General features: G+C 47.2%; 1 protein-coding gene across 2 annotated transcripts in view; it reads left to right on the top strand.

Moving 5' to 3' along the window:
- Positions 1–3109: 3109 nt before the first annotated feature.
- The window catches only part of braf (B-Raf proto-oncogene, serine/threonine kinase), a 162903-nt gene continuing 145420 nt past the window's right edge, over positions 3110–20592 (top strand). The window contains exon 1 of one of the 2 annotated variants that reach the window (XM_086008585.1): positions 3110–3340. In XM_086008585.1, coding sequence (XP_085864711.1) covers positions 3242–3340 — 99 coding nt within the window. In that variant the 5' untranslated portion in view covers positions 3110–3241. The remainder of the gene's footprint in view (positions 3341–20592) is intronic. The other variant, XM_086008586.1, reaches the window with a different exon arrangement.

Here is a 20592-nt window from a genome sequence, read left to right as displayed (position 1 = left end):
AATATCCCAACACTGGACAAACAGGGGGCAATGGGGAGGGGAGGGGGGGAGGAGGAGCTAAAGACGATTAAAATCACTAAGGAGATGGTACTCAGTAAAATAATGGGACTTAAGGCGGATAAATCCCCCGGACCTGATGGCCTACATCCTAGGGTCTTGAGAGAAGTGGCGGTAGGGATTGTGGATGCATTGGTGATTATTTTCCAGAGCTCCCTGGACTCAGGAAAGGTCCCGGCAGATTGGAAAACTGCTAATGTAACACCCTTATTTAAGAAGGGAAGTAGACAAAAAGCTGGAAACTATAGACCAGTTAGCCTAACATCTGTGGTTGGCAAAATGTTGGAGTCCATTATTAAGGAAACAGTAACAGAGCATTTGGATAAACATAATTTAATAGGACAGAGTCAGCATGGTTTTATGAAGGGGAAGTCATGTTTGACAAATTTGCTCGAATTCTTTGAGGATGTAACATACGAGGTGGATAAAGGGGAACCAGTGGATGTAGTGTATTTGGACTTCCAAAAGGCATTTGACAAGGTTCCACACAAAAGATTACTGATCAAGATAAGAAATCACAGGATTGGGGGTAATATACTGGCATGGGTGGAAGATTGACTATCTAACAGAAAACAAAGAGTTGGGATAAATGGTTCATTCTCGGGCTGGCAATCAGTAACTAGTGGTGTTCCGCAGGGGTCAGTGCTGGGACCCCAACTCTTTACAATCTATATTAACGATTTGGAGGAAGGGACCGAGTGCAACATATCCAAGTTTGCCGACGATACAAAGATGGGAGGGAAAGCAATGAGTGAGGAGGACATAAAAAACCTGCAAAAGGACATTGACAGGCTAAGTGAGTGGGCAGAGATTTGGCAGATGCAATATAATGTAGGAAAGTGTGAGGTTATGCACTTTGGCAGAAAAAATCAAAGAGCAAGTTATTATCTAAATGGAGAGAAACTGCAAAGTGCTACAGTACAAAGGGATCTGGGGGTCCTGGTGCATGAAACACAAAAAGTTAGTATGCAGGTGCAGCAGGTGATCAGGAAGGCCAATGGAATCTTGGCTTTTATTGCAAGGGGGATGGAGTATAAAAACAGGGAAGTCTTGCTGCAGTTATACAGGGTATTGGTGAGGCCACACCTGGAATACTGCATGCAGTTTTGGTTTCCATATTTAAGAAAAGATATACTTGCTCTCGAGGCGGTTCACTCAGTTGATTCTGGAGATGAGGGGGTTGACGTATGAGGAAAGGTTGAGTAGGTTGGGACTCTACTCATTGGAATTCAGAAGAATGAGAGGCAATCTTATCGAAACATATAAGATTGTGAGGGGGCTTGATCGGGTGGATGCGGGGAGGATGTTTCCACTGATGGATGAGACTAGAACTAGGGGGCATAATCTAAGAATAAGGGGCTGTGCTTTCAAAACTGAGATGAGGAGAAACTTCTTCATTCAGAGGGTAGTAAATCTATGGAATTTGCTACCCCAGAGAGCTGTGGAAGCTGCAACATTAAATAAATTTAAAATGTAGACAGTTTCCTAGCAGATAAGGGAATTAGGGGTTACGGGGCGAGGGCAGGGAAGTGGACGTGAGTCTGGATTCGGATCAGCCATGATCTTATTGAATGGCGGAGCAGGCCCGAGGGGCCGTATGGCCTACTCCTGCTCCTACTTCTTATGTTGCAGTGACCTCTCTGTCTCCCTGCAGTGACCTGTCCTTCTCTCTATACCCCTGCAATGACCTGTGTACCAGGTTAACTGGTGGGATTCCCTCTAGCTCCCTGTGTTGGCATATGGAACTTGGTTATTTCAGCTTCTGAATGGTATTCAAGTTTGGTTCATTCGATATAGGGAAAAAATGTGGGTGGTTTTATTGGAGAGAGCGAGAGACACACACACAGATTTCACTTAGCAACAGCTGGTGCTTGCAACCAACCGGCCTTGGATATTTTCAGAATAGAATGTTTAGATTAGAAATATGATGACAAGATAAGAAAGTCTAGAGACTAGAAGGTTTATGCTTACCACTGGAAAGCCACAATGTGTTTTTGTTCTTCTAACGTTGTTGATGTATGTTGAAGAAAATACAGACTTGTGTCTCTGGATTATGCAGTAGCCAAAGACTACCATATTAGGCAATGCCTGCTCCAATTTGATAAGAAAACAATGTATAAATGAAAGCTTTTCCCTTTGTTCAAGCAGCAAGAAAAGACCCATGCCGAGGATCGGCTGTTGTCTATCTGTGACTAGACAGCGCTTGTGAATTGCTATTTATGCTGAAGATAAAGAATAACATGATTATAACCAGAAGACTGAGTTCCTTACTACTCAAGTGAACAAACAGAAGTTTGTTTAAGACAACACCCTGCAATGACCTGTGTCCCAGGCTGACTGGCAAGGTTCCCCGCGGTGACCTGTCCGTCTCTCTCTCTCTCTGATTGGCTGATTTCGCTCTCTTCCCCCCCGCTCAGTGACCTGTCTCTCTGATTGGCTGACTTCTCCCACCCCTCGGTAACCTGTCTCTCTGATTGGCTGACTTCTCCCTCGCCTCGTTGATGTCTCTCTGATTGGCTGGTTTCTCTCCTCTCGGTGACCTGTCTCTCTGATTGGCTGACTTCTCCCTCCCCTCGGTGACCTGTCTCTCTGATTGGCTGACTTCTCCCTCCCCTCGGTGACCTGTCTCTCTGATTGGCTGAACTCTCCCACCCTCGGTGATCTGTCTCTCTGATTGGCTGGTTTCTCTCTCCCCTCGGTGATCTGTCTTTCTCTCTCTGGCTGGTTTCTCGCTGCCCGCGGTGACCTGTCCCCCTCTCTCTGATTGGCTGGTTTCTCGCTCCCCGCAGTGACCAGTCTCTCACTCTCTGATTGGCTAGTTTCTCTCGCCCTGCGGTGACCTGTATCTCACTCTCTGATTGGCTGGTTTCCCTCTCCCTGTGGTGACCTGTCTCTCTTTCTCTCTCTCTCTCTCTCTCTCTGATTGGCTGGTTTCTCTCTTTCCCCCCCCCCCCCCCCCCCCCCCCGCAATGACCAATTTCTCACTCTGATTGGCTGGTTTCCCTCTCCCTGCGGTGACCTGTCTCTCACTCTCTGATTGGCTGATTTCTCTCGCCCTGCGGTGACCTGTCTCTCTCTCTCTGATTGGCTGGTTCCCTCCCCGCGGGACGCGTCACTGAGACACAATGACGTCGCCTGGCGGCGAGCTCTGACGTCACGTCCGGCCCAGGCCCTGCGCTGTAAGATGGCGGCCGCCAGCCCCGACACACCGACGTTGAACGGGCCGGAGGAGTTGATGGATCCGGCGGGGGAAGAAGCAGAAGGCCTGAGCGTCCCGGAGGAGGTGAGAGCCGGGCGGCGGAGGGAGCTACGCGGTGCAGAGTGAGCAGCGGCTCCGGCTGTCCGTGGGCCTGGGAGGCAGGGCCAGTGAGAGAGCCTGAACCCCGGCACAGGGCAGCGAGCGGAGCGGGCAGCAGTGGGCAGCCCGCGGGGCGCCGTGTCACTCCCCGGGGCCTGCTCCCCCGCACGGTCCCGGCACAGCGTGCCGGGCTGTCACTGAGCCGAGCAGCACAGGCAGGAACCAGACTCCCGGTTCCCGGCTCAACTCCGGCAGCGGGACTTTCAAACTCGGCCATCAGGCGGCAGGTTGTCCTGGAGACACACAGCGAGTAGGGGTGTCAGCCTGGGTTATTAAACTGTCAAATGTACACTGGAATTGTAAAAACAAGCAAGACAACTACACATCCTTCCAAATACAGCATAGCTTTGCGGACAGCATTTACACTGGAGTACAGTTCTGGTGCAGAGAGGTCGATCACTGTATAACACTGGGGTACAATACTGTTGGGTACAGGTCTGTCACTACTACACGGGTACAATACTGGTGGGTACAGGCCTGTCATTATAAAACACTTGGGTGCAGTACTGGTGGGTACATTCCTGTCACTATAATACTGGGAACAGTTGTGGTCCACACAGGTCTCTCACTGTATAACACTGGGTACAGTACTGGTGGGTAGAGGTCTGTCACTAAAAGACTGGGGCACAGTACTGGTGGGTACAGGTCTGTCACTATAACACTGGGGTGCAGTACTGATGGGGACAGGTCTGTCACTGTATAACTGTGGTACAGTACTGGTGGGTACAGGTCTGTCACTGTTAACACGTGCAGTACTGGTGGGTACAGGTCTGTCATTGTACAACACAGGTAGTGCTGGTGGGTACAGGTCGGCCACTATAACACGGGTACTGTACTGGTGGGTGCAAGTCTGTCACTGTATAACACGGGGTACAGTACTGGCTGATACAGATCTGTCACTGTATAACACTGGTACAGTGCTGGTGGGTACAGCTCTGTCACTAACACTGGGGTACAGTATTGGTGGGTACAGGTCTGTCACTACAACACGGGTACAATATTGGTGGGTACAGGTCTGTCATTGTAAAACTGTTGGGTACAATACTGGTGGGTACATTCCTGTCACACTAACACTGGGTACAGTACTGGTGCATACACGTCTGTCACTGTTTAACACTGGGTACAGGTCTGTCACTATAACACGGGTACAGTACTGGTGGGTACAGGTCTGTCACTATAACACTGGGGTACAGTACTGGTCTGTCACTAACACGGGGACAGGTCTGTCGCAGTATAATACTGGTGTACAGTACTGGTGGGTGCAAGTCTGTCACTATAACACTGGGGTACAGTACTGGTCTGTCACTAACACGGGGACAGGTCTGTCGCAGTATAATACTGGTGTACAGTACTGGTGGGTGCAAGTCTGTCACTACAACACTGGGGTACAGTACTGGTGTGTACAGGTCTGTCACTGTAAAACATTGGGATACAGGTCTGTCACTAACAAGAGGTACAGTGCTGGTGCTGCATGACACTGGGGTACAGTACTGGTGGGTACAGGTCTGTCACTATAACACTAGGGTACAGGTCTGTCACTATATAACACTGGGGTACTGTACTGGTGGATACAGGATGGTCACTGCACAACACTGGTACAGTATTGGTGGGTATAATCTGTCACTGTTAACACGGGTACAAGTCTGTCACTGTATAAAATGGGGTACAGTACTGGTGGATACAGGTCTGTCACATAAGAACATAAGAAATAGGAGCAGGAGTAGGCCAATCGGCCCCTCGAGCCTGCTCCGCCATTCAACAAGATCATGGCTGATCTGATCCTAACCTCAAATCTTCTATCACTCTCCATCCACCCGAACCCATGTGATCTCCCGGGAGAGGCGAAAAACCAGATAAAAAACCCAATGGCCAAGTTGGGAGAAAAAATCTGGGAAATTCCTCTCCGACCCATCTAGGCGATCGAAACTCGTCCAGGAGATCACTCTGTCCCTATATTTTCTACAGTACTTACCTTCTGTAAAGGCGATCTCCACCCCAGCTAGGAACAGGAATAAAACCATCTGCTGAAATTTAACACAGAATTAGAACACAAGAAGTAGGAGCAGAACCAGGCTACACGGCCCCTGAGCCCGCTCCACTACCCACAGGGCCATGACCATTCCGAACCTAGACTCATGTCCAATTTCCTGCCCGCTCCCCGTAACCCTTAATTCCCTTTACTTCTAGGAAACTACCTATTTCTGTTTTAAATTTATTTAATGATGTAGCTTCCACAGCTTTCTGGGGCAGCAAATTCCACAAACCTACCACTCTCTGAGTGAAGAAGTTTCTCCTCATCTCAGTTTTGAAAGAGCAGCCCCTTATTTTAAGATTGTGCCCCCTAGTTCTAGTTTCACCCATCATTGGGAACATCCTCACCGCATCCACCCGATCAAGCCCCTTCACAATCTTATATGTTTCAATAAGATCGCCTCTCATTCTTCTGAACTCCAATGAGTAGAGTCCCAATCTACTCAACCTCTCCTCATATGACCACCCCCTCATTCCCGGGATTAACCGAGTGAACCTTCTTTGTACTGACTCGAGAGCAAGTATGTCTTTTCTTAAGTATGGACACCAAAACTGTATGCAGTATTCCAGGTGCGGTCTCACCAATACCTTGTATAACTGCAGCAATACCTCCCTGTTTTTATATTCTATCCCCCCTAGCAATAAAAGCCAACATTCCATTGGCCTTCTTGATCACTTGCTGCACCTGCACACTAACTTTTTGAGTTTCATGCACCAGGACCCCCAGATCCCTTTGTACTACAGTACTTGCCAGTTTCTTGCCATTAAGATAATAACTTGCCCTATGACTTTTCCTGCCAAAGTGCATAACCTCACACTTTCCAGTATTGTATTCCATCTGCCAAATCTCTGCCCACTTACTTAACCTGTCTATGTCCCTTTGCAGGTTTTTTATGTCCTCCTCACTCACTACTTTCCCTCCCATCTTTGTATCATCTGCAAACTTTGATATGTTACACTCGGTCCATAGAAACATAGAAGATAGGAGCAGGAGTAGGCCATTTGGCCCTTTGAGCCTGCTCTGCCATTCGATGAGATCATGGCTGATCATCCAAATTCAGTACCCTGTCCCTGCCTTCTCCCCATATCCCTTGATCCCTTTAGCCTTAAGAAATATATCCCACTCTTTCTTGAATATACTTAATGAACTGGCCTCCACTGCCCTCTGTGGCAGAGAATTCCACAGGTTCACCACTCTCTGGGTGAAGAAATTCCTCCTCATTTCAGTCCTAAATGGCTTACCCCTTATCCTTAGACTATGACCCCTGGTTCTGGACTCCCTGGCCATCAGAAACATCCTTCCTGCATCTAGTCTGTCCAGGCCTGACAGAATTTTATAGGTTTCGATGAGATCCCCTCTCAATCTTCTAAACTCCAGTGAGTATAAGCCCAATCGACACAATCTCTCCTCATACGTCATTCCTGCCATCCCAGGTATCAGCCTGGTGAATCTTCGCTGCACTCCTTCCATAGCAAGAACGTCCTTCCTCAGGTAAGGCGACCAAAACTGCACACAATACTCAAGGTGTGGTCTCACCAAGGCCCTGTATAACTGCAGCAAGACATCCTTGTTCGTGTACTCGAACCCTCTTGCTACGAAGGCCAACATACCATTTCCCGCCTTAACCGCCTGCTGCACCTGCATGCTTACCTTCAGCGACTGGTGCACAAGAACACCCAGGTCTCTTTGCACTTCCCCTTCTCCCAATCTATTGCCATTCAAATAATAATCTGCCTTCCTGTTTTTGCCACCAAAGTGGATAACCTCACATTTATCCACATTATAGTGCATTTGCCATGTTTCTGCCCAATCACCCAACCTGTCCAAATTGCACTGGAGTTTCACGACATCCTCCTCACAGCATACCCTCCCACCCAGCTTTGTGTCGTCTGCAAATTTGGAGATATTACATCCAATTCCCTCGTCCAGATCATTAATATATATTGTGAACAGCTGGGGTCCTAGGACCGATCCTTGTGGTACCCCACTAGTCACTGCCTGCCACTTGGAAAACGACCCGTTTATTCCAACTCTTTGCTTTCTGTCCGCCAACCAGTTCTCTATCCAAGTCAATGCCTTGCCCCCAATCCCTTGTGCCTTAATTTTGCACGCTAATCTCTTATGCGGGACCTTATCGAAAGCCTTCTGAAAGTCCAAATACACCACATCCACTGGTTCTCCATTATCTATTTTACCAGTTACATCCTCAAAAAATTCCAGTAGATTAGTCAAGCATGATTTACCTTTTGTAAATCCATGTTGACTTTGTCCGATCCAGTCACTGCTTTCCAAGTGCTCTGCTATTACATCTTTTATAATGGACTCTAGCATTTTCCTCACTACCGATGTCAGGCTTACCAGTCTATATTCCCCGCTTTTTCTCTGCCACGTTTTTTGAATAGTGGGGTAACATTAGCTACCTGCCAATCCATAGGTACCGTTCCAGAATCTATCGAGTTCTGGAAGATGACCAGCAATGCATCTACTATTTCTAGGGCCACTTCCTTAAGTACCCTGGGATGTAGATTATCAGGCCCTGGGGATTTATCGGCCTTCAGTCCCATCAATTTTCCTAACACCATTTCCCTACAAATACTGATTTCTTTCAGTTCCACCCTTTCATCAGACCCTATGTTCCCCGGTAATTCTGGGAGGTTATTTGTGTCCTCCTTTGTGAAGACAGAACCAAAATATGTATTTAGTTGGTCTGCCATTTCTTTGTTCCCCATTATAAATTCCCCCGATTCTGACTGCAAGGGACCTACGCTTGACTTCACCAATCTTTTTCTCTTCACATATCTATAAAAGCTTTTACAGTCTGTTTTTATGTTTCCTGAAAGCTTACTCTCATATTCTATTTTCCCTTTCTTAATTAATCCCTTTGTCCTCCTTTGTTGAATCCTAAACTGCTCCCAATCCTCAGGATTATTGCTTTTTCTGGCCAATTTATATGCCCTCTCCTTGGACCTTATGCTATCCCTAATTTCCCTTGTTAGCCACGGTTGGGTCACCTTTTTTGTTTTATTTTTATGCCAAACTGGGATGAACAAATTCTGTAGTTCATCCATTCGGTCTTTGAATGTTTGCCATTGCCTATCCACTGTCAACCCTTTGAGTGCCATTCCCCAATCAATCCTACCCAACTCGCTCCTCAGACCATCGTAGTTTCCTTTATTTAAATTGAGGACCCTAGTCTCTGAGTCAACTACTTCATTCTCCATCTTAATGAAGAATTCGATCATATTATGATCGCTCCGACCCAAGGGGCCTCGTACAACAAGATTGCTAATTAATCCTTTCTCGTTACATAATACCCAGTCTAAGATGGCCTGATCTCTAGTTGGTTCCTCGACATATTGGTCCAGGAAACCATCCCATAAACACTCCAGGAATTCCTCCTCCACAGTATTGTTACTAATTTGGTTGGCCCAATCTATATGTAGATTAAAGTCACCCATGATGACTGCTGTGCCCTTATTGCACGCTTCTTTAATTTCCCTTTTAATGCCATCCCCAACCTCCGCCTTACTGTTTGGAGGTCTATAAACCACTCCCACTAACGTTTTTTTCCCTAGTATTTCTCAATTCTACCCATACAGATTCCACCTCATCAGATCTAATATCCTTCATTACAATTGTGTTAATCCCTTCTTTAACCAGTAATGCTACCCCACCTCCCTTTCCTTTTTGCCTATCTTTCCTGAATATCGAATACCCCTGGATGTTGAGTTCCCAGTCCTGGCCTTCCTTGAGCCACGTTTCCGTAATCCCAACCAAATCATATTTGTTTACTTCTATTTGCACAGCCAATTCATCCACCTTATTACAAATGCACCTCGCATTAAGACACAAAGCCTTCAGGCTTGTTTTTTTAACGCTCTTAGACCTATTAGAATTATTATTTACTGTGGCCATGTTTGATTTAAACCGTTGATTTCTCTGACTGCCACTTCTGTTTTTCTCCTTCCTATCTTTTGCTTTTATCCTTGTTTCCCTTTCCTCTGTCTCCCTGCTCAGGTTCCCAACCCCCTGCCATTTTAGTTTAAACCCTCCCCCACAGCACTAGCAAACACTCCCCCTAGGACATCGGTTCCAGCCCTGCCCAGGTGCAGACCGTCCGGTTTGAACTGGTCCCACCTCCCCCAGAACCGGTTCCAATGTCCCAGGAACTTGAATCCCTCCCCCTGGCACCATTCCTCTAGCCACGTATTCATCTGAAGTATCCTTCTGTTTCTACTCTGACTAGCACGTGGCACTGGTAGCAATCCTGAGATTACTACCTTTGAGGTCCTGTTTTTTAATTTATCTCCTAATTCCCTATATTCCGCTTTTAGGACCTCATCCTGCTTTTTACCTATATCGTTGGTGCCTATATGCACCACGACAACTGGCTGTTCACCCTCCCCTTCCAAGATGTTCTGCAGCCGCTCGGAGACATCCTTGACCCTTGCACCAGGGAGGCAACACACCATCCTGGAGTCTCGTTTGCGGCCGCAGAAACGCCTATCTATTCCCCTTACAATTGATCCCCCTATTACTATAGCTCTGCCCCTCTTTTTCCTCCCACTCTGTGCAGCAGAGCCACCCCTGGTGCCAGGAAGTTGGCTGCTGCTGCCTTCCTCTGATATGCCATCCCCCCCCAACAGTACTCAAAGTGGTGTATCTGTTGGAGAGGGGGATGGCCACAGGGGACCCCTGCACTACCTGCCTGCGCCTAGTACTCTGCCTGTTGGTCACCCGTTCCCTTTCTTCCTGTCCAACCTCTACCTGCGGTGTGTCCAACTCCGTAAATGTGCTATTCACGATGTCCTGAGCATCGTGAACGCTCCAGTATGTATCCAATCGCAGCTCCAGCGCCGCAATGCGGTCTGTCAGTAGCTGCAGCTGGATGCACTTCCTGCACATGTAGTTGTCAGGGACACAGGAAGTGTCCCTGAGTTCCCACATTTCGCAGGAGGAGCAGATCACGGGGCCCGGCTGTCCTGCCATGACTTACCCTTTAATTAATTGAATTTAAATTAAATCAATCAATCCCACTAATTACACTACAGTTAACTGGTTTACCAACAGTCCCTGCTACACTAGAGAGACCTTAGAAACTATAAACCAGAGTTAAAGTTTAAAAAAAGAGAGAAATACTCACCAACCAATCACCTCCTTCCTGGTGACATCACACTTTGATTACTTTTTACCCCTCTCCCCTGCTGTTGAATTGGTATGCCTTGCCTCGCCCCTCCTTTTAAAGTTGCCGCGCTGCTTGTACCTCACGCAGGTCCGCTCTGGTCGGGCGTCGCTGCTCACTCCGCTCCCAGGTCAGCCGCTGTGGTCGGGCCTCGCCTCGCCCCTCCTTTTAAAGTTGCCGCGCTGCTTGTACCTCACGCAGGTCCGCTCTGGTCGGGTGTCGCTGCTCACTCCACTCCCAGGTCAGCCGCTGGAGTGGAGTCCAGCCCCTCCTCCAAATCGTTAATATAGATTGTAAAGAGTTGGGGACCCAGCACTGACCCCTGCGGAACACCACTAGTTACTGATTGCCAATCTGAGAACGAACCATTTATCCCAACTCTCTGCTTTCTGTTAGAGAGCCAATCCTCCACCCACGCCAGAATATTACCACCATCCCGTGATTTTTTATCTTGAGCAATAATCTTTTGTGTGGCACCTTGTCAAATGCCTTTTGGAAGTCTAAATACACTACGTCCACTGGTTCCCCTTTATCCACCCTGTATGTTACTTCCTCAAAGAACTCAAGCAAATTTGTTAAACATGACTTCCCCTTCATGAAACCATGCTGAGTTTGTCCTGTTAAATTATGTTTATCCAAATGTCCCGTTACTGTCTCCTTAATAATGGACTCTAACATTTTACCAGCCACAGAGGTTAGGCTAACAGGGCTATAGTTTCCAGCCTTCTGCCTACTACCCTTTTTAAATAAGGGTGTTACATTAGCAGTTTTCCAATCTGCCGGGACCTTTGCTGAGTGCAGGGAGATTTGGAAAATTATTACCAATGCATCCACAATCCCTAACGCCACTTCCCTGAAGACCCTAGGATGTAAGCCATCAGGTCCAGGGGATTTATCCGCCTTGAGTCCCATTATTTTACCAAGTACCACTTCCTTAGTGATTTTAATCGTATTTAGCTCCTCCACCCCCCCCCCCCCCCCCCAGAGCCCCCTGTTTGTACAGTGTTGGGATATTCTTAGTGTCCTCTACCGTAAAGACTGATACAAAATATTTGTTCAGCGTTTTTGCCATCTCCATGTTTCCCACCATTAATTTCCCGGTCTCATCCTCTAAGGGACCAACATTTACTTTAGCCACCCTTTTTCTTTTCATATAACTATAGAAACCTTTGCTATCTGTTTTTATATTTTTTGCTAATTTACTTTCATAATCTATCTCCCCTTTCTTAATCAATCTTTTAGTTATTTTTTGCTGTCTTTTAAAGACTTCCCAATCTTCTATCCTCCCACTAGATTTGGCTACCTTATATGCCCTTGTTTTTAGTCGGATACTATCCTTAATTACTTTACTTAGCAACGGATGGCTATCTTTTCAGTTACACCCTTTTTTTTCCTCAGTGGAATATCTATTTTTTGGAAGTTGTAAAATAACTCCTTAAATGTACACCACTGATCATGTACCGTCTTACCCTTTAATCTATTTTCCCAGTCCACTCTAATCAATTCCGCTCTCATACCTTCATAGTCTCCTTTATTCAAGCTCAGCACGCTTGTTTGAGATCCAACCTTCTCACCCTCTAATTGAATATGGAATTCAACCATGTTATGGTCACTCATTCCAAGGGGATCCTTTACTAGGATATTTTTAATTAATCCTGTCTCATTACACAGGACCAAATCTAAGGTTGCTTGCCCCCTGGTCGGTTCAGTTACATACTGCTCAAGAAACCCATCCCTAATACACTCAATGAACTCATCCTCAAGGCTGCTCTGCCCAATTTGATTTGTCCAGTTAATATGATAGTTAAAATCCCCCATAATTATAGCTGTTCCCTTATTACAAGCCTCAACTATTTCCTGATTAATACTCCGTCCAACAGAGTTGCAACTGTTCGGAGGCCTATAGACTACGCCCACTAGTGTTTTTTCCCCCTTATTATTCCTTATCTCCACCCAAACTGTTTCACTATCCTGCTCCTTTGACCCAATATCATTTCTCTATTATAGTGATTCCTTCCTTTATTAACATAGCCACCCCACCTCCCCTCCCTTCCTGCCTGTCCTTCCTGATTGTTAAATAACCTGGTATGTTTAATTCCCAGTCATGGTCACCCTGCAGCCATGTTTCTGTAATGGCCACAAGATCATACCCATATGTAGTTATTTGTGCCGTTAACTCATTCATTTTGTTAAGAATGCTACGTGCATTCAGATAAAGAACTTTCAAATATGTTTTGTGACACTTAGTTCCTGTTTTTTCCCCTTTTAGTACTTTACCTTTTACTCCATACCTTCTGTCCCTTCCTGACACGTTCTGTTTTTTAATTCCCCCACTGCTACCTAAGCCTATGACCTTCTCCGTTGTCATTTCTATTATTTGCTCTCTAGAAACCCCCCCCCCCACTAATTAGTTTAAAGCCCTCTCTACAGCCCTAGTTATATGATTCGCCAGGACTCTAGTCCCAGCACTGGCCAAGTGGAGTCCGTCCCAACGGAACAGCTCCCTCCTGTCCCAGTACTGGTGCCAGTGTCCCAAGAAGCAAAACCCATTTCTCCCACACCAGTCTTTGAGCCACGCATTTAACTCTTTAATTTTATTTATCCTAGCCAAATTCGCTCGTGGCTCAGGTAATAATCCAGAGATTATTACCCTTGAGGTTCTGTTTTTTAATTTGACCCCTAGCTGCCCATACTCCTTTAACAGAACCGTCTTCCTTGTCCTATCTACGTTGTTTGTACCAACATGGACCACGTCAACTGGATCCTCCCCCTCCCACTCCAAGTTTCTTTCCAGCCCAGAAGAGATGTCCTTAACCCTGGCACCGGGCAGGCAACACAGCCTTCGGGACTCCCGCTCTTGACTGCAGAGAACCCTATCTATCCCCCTAATGATACTATCCCCTACCACTACAACATTTCTTTTTACTCCCTCCACTTGTGGCCAGGTTGCTCATCCTCCCTGCAGTCCCCGCTCCCGCCTTCGCAGGGAGTAAGAACCTCGATCCTGCTTGACAAGAGCAAGGGCTGCGGCTCCTTCAACACTACCTCCTGGATCCCTGTACCTGCCTCACTCGTAGTCACACCGTCCTGCCCCTGACCACGGGCTACATCTGCATTAATTAATTTCATAGGTGTGACCACCTCCTTAAACATAGAGTCCAGGAACTTCTCCCCCTCCCTGATGTGTCGCAGTGTCTGAAGCTCGGTCTCAAGCTCTTTAACATGGAGCTTGAGTTCCTCTAGCAGCAAACACTTATCGCAAATGTAATCACTGTGAGCCTCAATGGGGTCCACCAGCTCCCACATTTCGCAACAGTGACACATCACCTGTTCACCCATACCTATGTAATTAATTAAATTTCTTATTATTAGTTATGAAGACCCTCTGCCCCGATATAGATGATATTACACCACTATTCAATAGGACTTACCAACTTTAAAGGTATAAAAGAGAAGGAAGAAAACCAACCAACCAGCTGATCACCAACCTCCTCCTTGAATACTGTCTGTGGGGCCTGTTTGGTTGACTCGTCTCGCTGCTCTGCTTCCGCAGTGCTGTCTAAGCCTGGGAGTGGGGAACAAAACAGAGCAAAAAACACACCCTCACCTCCCACTTGCCCGAACTCTCCCACTTACCAAACTCTAGCAGCACTCAATGCCACAGCACTCTGTCTGTACAACACGGGTACAGTACAGGTGGGTACAGGTCTGTCATTGTATAACACTGGGGTACAGTACTGGTGGGTACAGGTCTGTCACTAATACTGGTATAGTATTGGTGGGTTCAGGTCTGTCACTGTAAAACACGGGTACTGTACTGGTGGGTACAGGTCTGTCCCTAACACTAGGGTACAGTACTGGTGGGTACAGGTCTGTCGCTGTGGAACACGGGTACCGTGCTGGTGGGTACAGGCCTGTCACTGTATAACACTTGGGTGCAGTACTGGTGGGTACAAGTCTGTCGCTGTGGAACACAGGTACAGTACTGGTGGGTACAGGTCTGTCACTGTAAACACTGGGGTACACTATTGGTGGGTACAAGTCTGTCACTGTATAACACTGGGGTACAGTACTAGTTGGTACAGGTCTGTTACTGCATAACGGGCACAGTACTGGTGGGTACAGGTCTGTCACTGTGTAACACTGGGCACAGTATTGGTGGGGACAGGTCTGTCACTGTAAACACGGGTACAGGTCTATCACTATAACACGGGGTACAGTACTGGTGGGGACAGGTCTGTCACTGTAAACACTGGTACAGTACTGGTGGGTACAGGTCAGTCACTGTATAACACTGGGGTACAGTACTGCTGGGTACAAGTCAGTCACTATAACACTGTGGTACAGTACTGATGGGTACAGGTCTGTCACTAAAACTCTGGGGCACTACTGGTGGGTACAGGTCTGTCACTGTACAACACAGCTACAGTGCTGGTAGGTACAGGTCTGTTACTGTATAACACTTGGGTACAGTTCTGGTGGGTACAGGTCTGTCGCTGTATAACACGGGTACAGTACTGGTGGGTACAGGTCTGTCACTGTATAACACCTGGTACAGTACTGGTGGGTACTGGTCTGTCGCTGTATGACACGGGTACAGTACTGGTGGGTACAGGTCTGTCACTGTATAACACTGGGGTATAGTATTGGTGGGTACACGTCTGTCACTAACACTAGGGTACAGTGCTGGTGGGAACAGGTCTGTCACTAACACTAGGGTACAGTGCTGGTGGGAACAGGTCTGTCACTGGAAACACTGGGGTACAGGTCTGTCACTACAACACAGGTACAGTGCTGGTGGGTACAGGTCTGTCACTGGAAACACTGGGGTACAGGTCTGTCACTACAACACAGGTACAGTGCTGGTGGGTACAGGTCTGTTGCTGTATGACACTGGGGTACAGTACTGGTGGTTACAGGTGTGTCACTAAAACACAGGTACTGTACTGTGGGTACAGGTCTACCACTATAACAGAGGGTACAATACTGGTGGGTACAGGTCTGTCACTGTAAAACACTGGGGTACAGGTCTGTCACTACAACACAGGTACAGTGCTGGTGTGTACAGATCTGTCACTGTAAAACACTGGTACAGTTCTGGTGGGTACAGGTCTGACCCTGTTAACACTGGGGTACAGTACTGGTGGGGATAGGTCTGTCACTGTTAACACTGGGTTACAGGTCTGTCACTGTACAATACAGGTACAGTGCTGGTGGGTACAGGTCTGTTGCTGTATGACACTGGGGTACAGTTCTGCCACTATAACACGAGGGTACAGTACTGCTGGGTACAAGTCTGTTACTGCATAACACTGGCGTACAGTACTGGTGGGTACAGGTCTGTCACTATAACATTGGGGTACAGTACTAGTGAGTACTTGTCTGTCACTGTGTAAAATTGGGGTACACTACTGGTAGGTACAGGTCTGTCACTGTATAACACTGGGGTACAGTACTGGTGGGTACAGATCTGTCACTGTATAACACTTAGATACAGGTCTTTTACTATAACACGAGGTACAGTACTGGTGGATACAGGTCTGTCACTGTATAACACTGGGCACAGTAGTGGTGGGTAGAGGTCTGTCGTTGTCTAACACTGGGGTGCAGTACTGGTGGGTACAGGCCTGCCACTAAAACACTGGGGTACTGGACTGGTGGGTACAGGTCTGTCGCTGTATAACACTGGTACAGTACTGGTGGGTTCAGGTCTGTCGCAGTATAACACGGGTACAGTACTGGTGGGTACAGGTCTGTCACTGTATAACACTAGGGTACCATACTGCTGGGTACAGGTCTGTCACTGTATAACACTGGGTACAGTAGTGGTGGGCACAAGTCTGTCACTGTATGCCACTGGGGTATAGTATTGGTAGGTACAAGTCTGTAGCTGTATAACACTGGGGTACAGGACTGGTGGGTACAGGTCTGTCGCAGTATAACACGGGTGCAGTACTGGTGGTTACAGGTCTGTTCCTAACACTAGGGTACAGTGTTGGTGGGTACAGGTCTGTCACTGTATAACACTGGGGTATAGCATTGGTGGGTACAAGTCTGTAGCTGTGTAACACTGGGGTACAGCACTGGTGGGTACAGGTCTGTCACTATAACACTGGGGTAGAGTACTGGTGCGTACAGGTCTGTGACTGTGACCCTAGGGTACTGTACTGGTTAATACAGATCTTCCCATCAGATACTCCCAGGACAGGTAGAGCATGGGTTTGATACAGTTAGTTTCTGTAGGCCTCCTATGATCTAATTCTCAGCCCTCATATTTGTATAAACTAAGAGTCCTTTGATAAATTTTGGTCTGCAGTGGGCAGTTGGCGATACAAACAACCATGGGTTGAATCTTCGAGCATTGAGGATGGAATGTAGCCTCCTCATTTTTACGAGAGGCGTTGGCAATGTTAAATTGGCTATTTGTGTTGAGCTTTAGGGTTTTGTAATACCTCCGCCTTTGCAGAAACCCTCATCCCTGCCTCTGTTACCTCCAGACTCGACTATTGCAGTGCTCTCCTGGCCGTCGCCCTCCGTCAGCATGAGCTCAACCAAAACTCTTGCTTGTATCCTAACTTGCACCAAGTCCTGTTCATCTGACCTACATTGGCACCTGGTCCGGCAACATCTTGATTTTAAACTTTTCATCGTGTGTTCAAATCCCTCCACGGCATCACCCTTCCCTATCTCTGTAACCTCCTCCAGCCCTCCAATCCTTGCGTATCCCCGATTTTCTTCGCTCCACCATTGGTGGCCATGCCTTCAGCTGCATAGGCCCCGAATTCAGGAATTCCCTCCCTAAACCTCTCTGCCTCTCTTTCCTCCTTGACGACGCTCCTTAAAACCTACCTCTTTGACAAAGCTTTTGGTCACCTGTCCTAATATCTCCTGTGTAGTGCCTTGGGATGTTTTACTACATTAAAGGTGTTCTATAAATGCAAGTTGTTGTTGTTGTTGCAGAAGGATCTTGGCCATGAATGTTGGTGAGCTCGGTGAGAGGTCTGCTGAATCTGACAGTACTAATCAATGGTCACAGAAGTGATGGGGTGTGTTCAAAATCTGAAGGCAGGCGGCCTCTATATCTCGGACCTTTGAAACCACAGTAGTAATTTGTATTATTCCCTTAGATTAAGGATGAAATGCTGCTAAGAGATGAAGATGTATGGCGTGTCCGCAGATCTTGCAGGACATGCGTTGATTTGTAAGGAGATAAACATAGGATAAGGATTAGACCATTCAGCCCCTCCGTCAAATAAATGATGGCTGTTCTGTACCTCAACTGCATTTACCCGCCTTTGATCCATGGCCCTTGATGCCCTTGCCGAACAAAAGCTATCAATCTCAGACGTGGGAGGTCCAATTGACCCCAGCCTTTTTGGGGACAGAGTTTCAGATTTCCACCACTCGTTGTGTGAAAACATGCATCCTGATTTCACTCCTAAATGACCCAGCTCAATTCTAAGCTTCTCTCACCAGAGGAAATAGTTTCTCTCTACCCGAGGGTAGCTAATGTTACCCCACTATTCAAAAAAGGTGGGAGAGAAAAAGCAGGGAATTATAGACCGGTAAGCCTGACATCGGTAGTGGGGAAAATGCTAGAGTCTATTATAAAAGATGTAATAGCAGAGCACTTGGAAAGCAGTGACAGGATCGGACAAAGTCAACATGGATTTACAAAAGGTAAATCATGCTTGACTAATCTACTGGAATTTTTTGAGGATGTAACTGGTAAAATAGATAAGGGAGAACCAGTGGATGTGGTGTATTTGGACTTTCAGAAGGCTTTCGATAAGGTCCCACACAAGATTAGCGTGCAAAATTAAGGCACAAGGGATTGGGGGCAAGGTATTGACTTGGATAGAGAACTGGTTGGCGGACAGAAAGCAAAGAGTTGGAATAAACGGGTCGTTTTCCGAGTGGCAGGCAGTGACTAGTGGGGTACCGCAAGGATCGGTCCTAGGACCCCAGCTGTTCACAATATATATTAATGATCTGGACGAGGGAATTGGATGTAATATCTCCAAATTTGCAGACGACACAAAGCTGGGCGGGAGGATATGCTGTGAGGAGGATGTCGGGAAACTCCAGTACGATTTGGACAGGTTGGGTGATTGGGCAGAAACATGGCAAATGCACTATAATGTGGATAAATGTGAGGTTATCCACTTTGGTGGCAAAAACAGGAAGGCAGATTATTATTTGAATGGCAATAGATTGGGAGAAGGGGAAGTGCAATGAGACCTGGGGGTCCTTGTGCACCAGTCGCTGAAGGTAAGCATGCAGGTGCAGCAGGCGGTTAAGAAGGCAAATGGTATGTTGGCCTTCGTAGCAAGAGGGTTCGAGTACAGGAACAAGGGTGTCTTGCTACAGTTGTACAGGGCCTTGGTGAGACCGCACCTTGAGTATTGTGTGCAGTTTTGGTCACCTTACCTGAGGAAGGACGTTCTTGCCATGGAGGGAGTGCAGCGAAGATTCACCAGGCTGATACCTGGGATGGCAGGAATGACGTATGAGGAGAGATTGTGTCGATTGAGCTTATACTCACTGGAGTTTAGAAGATTGAGAGGGGATCTCATTGAAACCTATAAAATTCTGTCAGGTCTGGACAGACTAGATGCAGGAAGGATGTTTCTGATGGCTGGGGAGTCCAGAACCAGGGGTCATAGTCTAAGGATAAGGGGTAAGCCATTTAGGACTGAGAGGAGGAGGAATTTCTTCACCCAGAGAGTGGTGAACCTGTGGAATTCTCTGCCACAGAGGGCGGTGGAGGCCAGTTCATTAAATATATTCAAGAAAGAGTTGGATATATTTCTTGAGGCTAAAGGGATCAAGGGATATGGGGAAAAGGCAGGGACAGGGTACTGAATTTGGATGATCAGCCATGATCACATTGAATGGCGGAGCAGGCTCAAAGGGCCGAATGGCCTACTCCTGCTCCTATCTTCTATGTTTCTATCAAAATAAGCCAACCCCAAAGTGATTGGGGTGGCCTTGACCCCTCTCAACTGCCAGTGGCTGCCCCTTGGGGCTAACAGTGTTAAATTATGAGGACAGATTGCATAAACTATTCCCTCGAGTATAGAAGATTAAGGGGTGATCTTATTGAGGTGTTTAAGATGATTGAGGGAGTTGATCGGGTAGACAGAGAGAAAGTATTTCCTCTGGGTGGGGGGGGGGGGGTGGAGTCCAGAACAAGGAGCATAACCTTAAAATTAGAGCCAGGCCGTTCAGAGGTGATGTCGGGGAGCAGTTCTTCACACACAGGGTAGTGGAAATCTGGAACTCGTTCCCCCAAAGAGCTGTTGAGGCTGGGGGGTCAATTGAAAATGGAGATTGACAGATTTTTGTTAGCCAAGGGTATTAAGGGATATGGAGCCAAGGCAGGTAGATGGAAACATAGAAGATAGGAGCAGGAGTAGGCCATTCGGCCCCTCGAGCCTGTTCCGCCATTTAATGAGATCATGGCTGATCATCCAAATTCAGTACCTTGTCCCTGCCTTCTCCCCATATCCCTTGATCCCTTTAGATCAAGGGATATGGGGAGAAAGCAGGGACAGATACAGATCAACCATGATCTTATTAAATGGCTGAATGGCCTACTGCTGTTCCTACAGGTGCCTGGTCTGTATGTGCTGATAACACCCAGCTCTACCTCTCCACCACCTGTCTAGAACCTAAGACCACCTCTGTTCTAGTCTGACATCAAGTTGTGGATGTGTCCGACTTTCCTCCAGTTGAATGTGAAGAAGACTAAAGCCGGTGTTTTTCGGCCCTGCCATAAACTGCGGGCTGTCTGCCTGAGCCAGGGCATTTAACAGCTGGAGGAACCCGTGATTCTTGAGAAGCACCACCACTGGTCCAAGTAATGTGCAGCGGACCCTCGTACAGTCAGTGTGCTGCTAAGCATTGTAATGCAATTTTTTATTCATTCTCTGGATCTGGGCGTCACTGGCAAGGCCGGCA

This window comes from Somniosus microcephalus, chromosome 16, assembly GCF_052327205.1.
Source record: "Somniosus microcephalus isolate GS21.2 chromosome 16, FLI_Smic_1.0, whole genome shotgun sequence".
Taxonomy (NCBI): domain Eukaryota; kingdom Metazoa; phylum Chordata; class Chondrichthyes; order Squaliformes; family Somniosidae; genus Somniosus; species Somniosus microcephalus.
The sequence above is the reverse complement of the archived record's forward strand: the minus strand, read 5'-3'. Positions and strand labels throughout refer to the sequence as shown.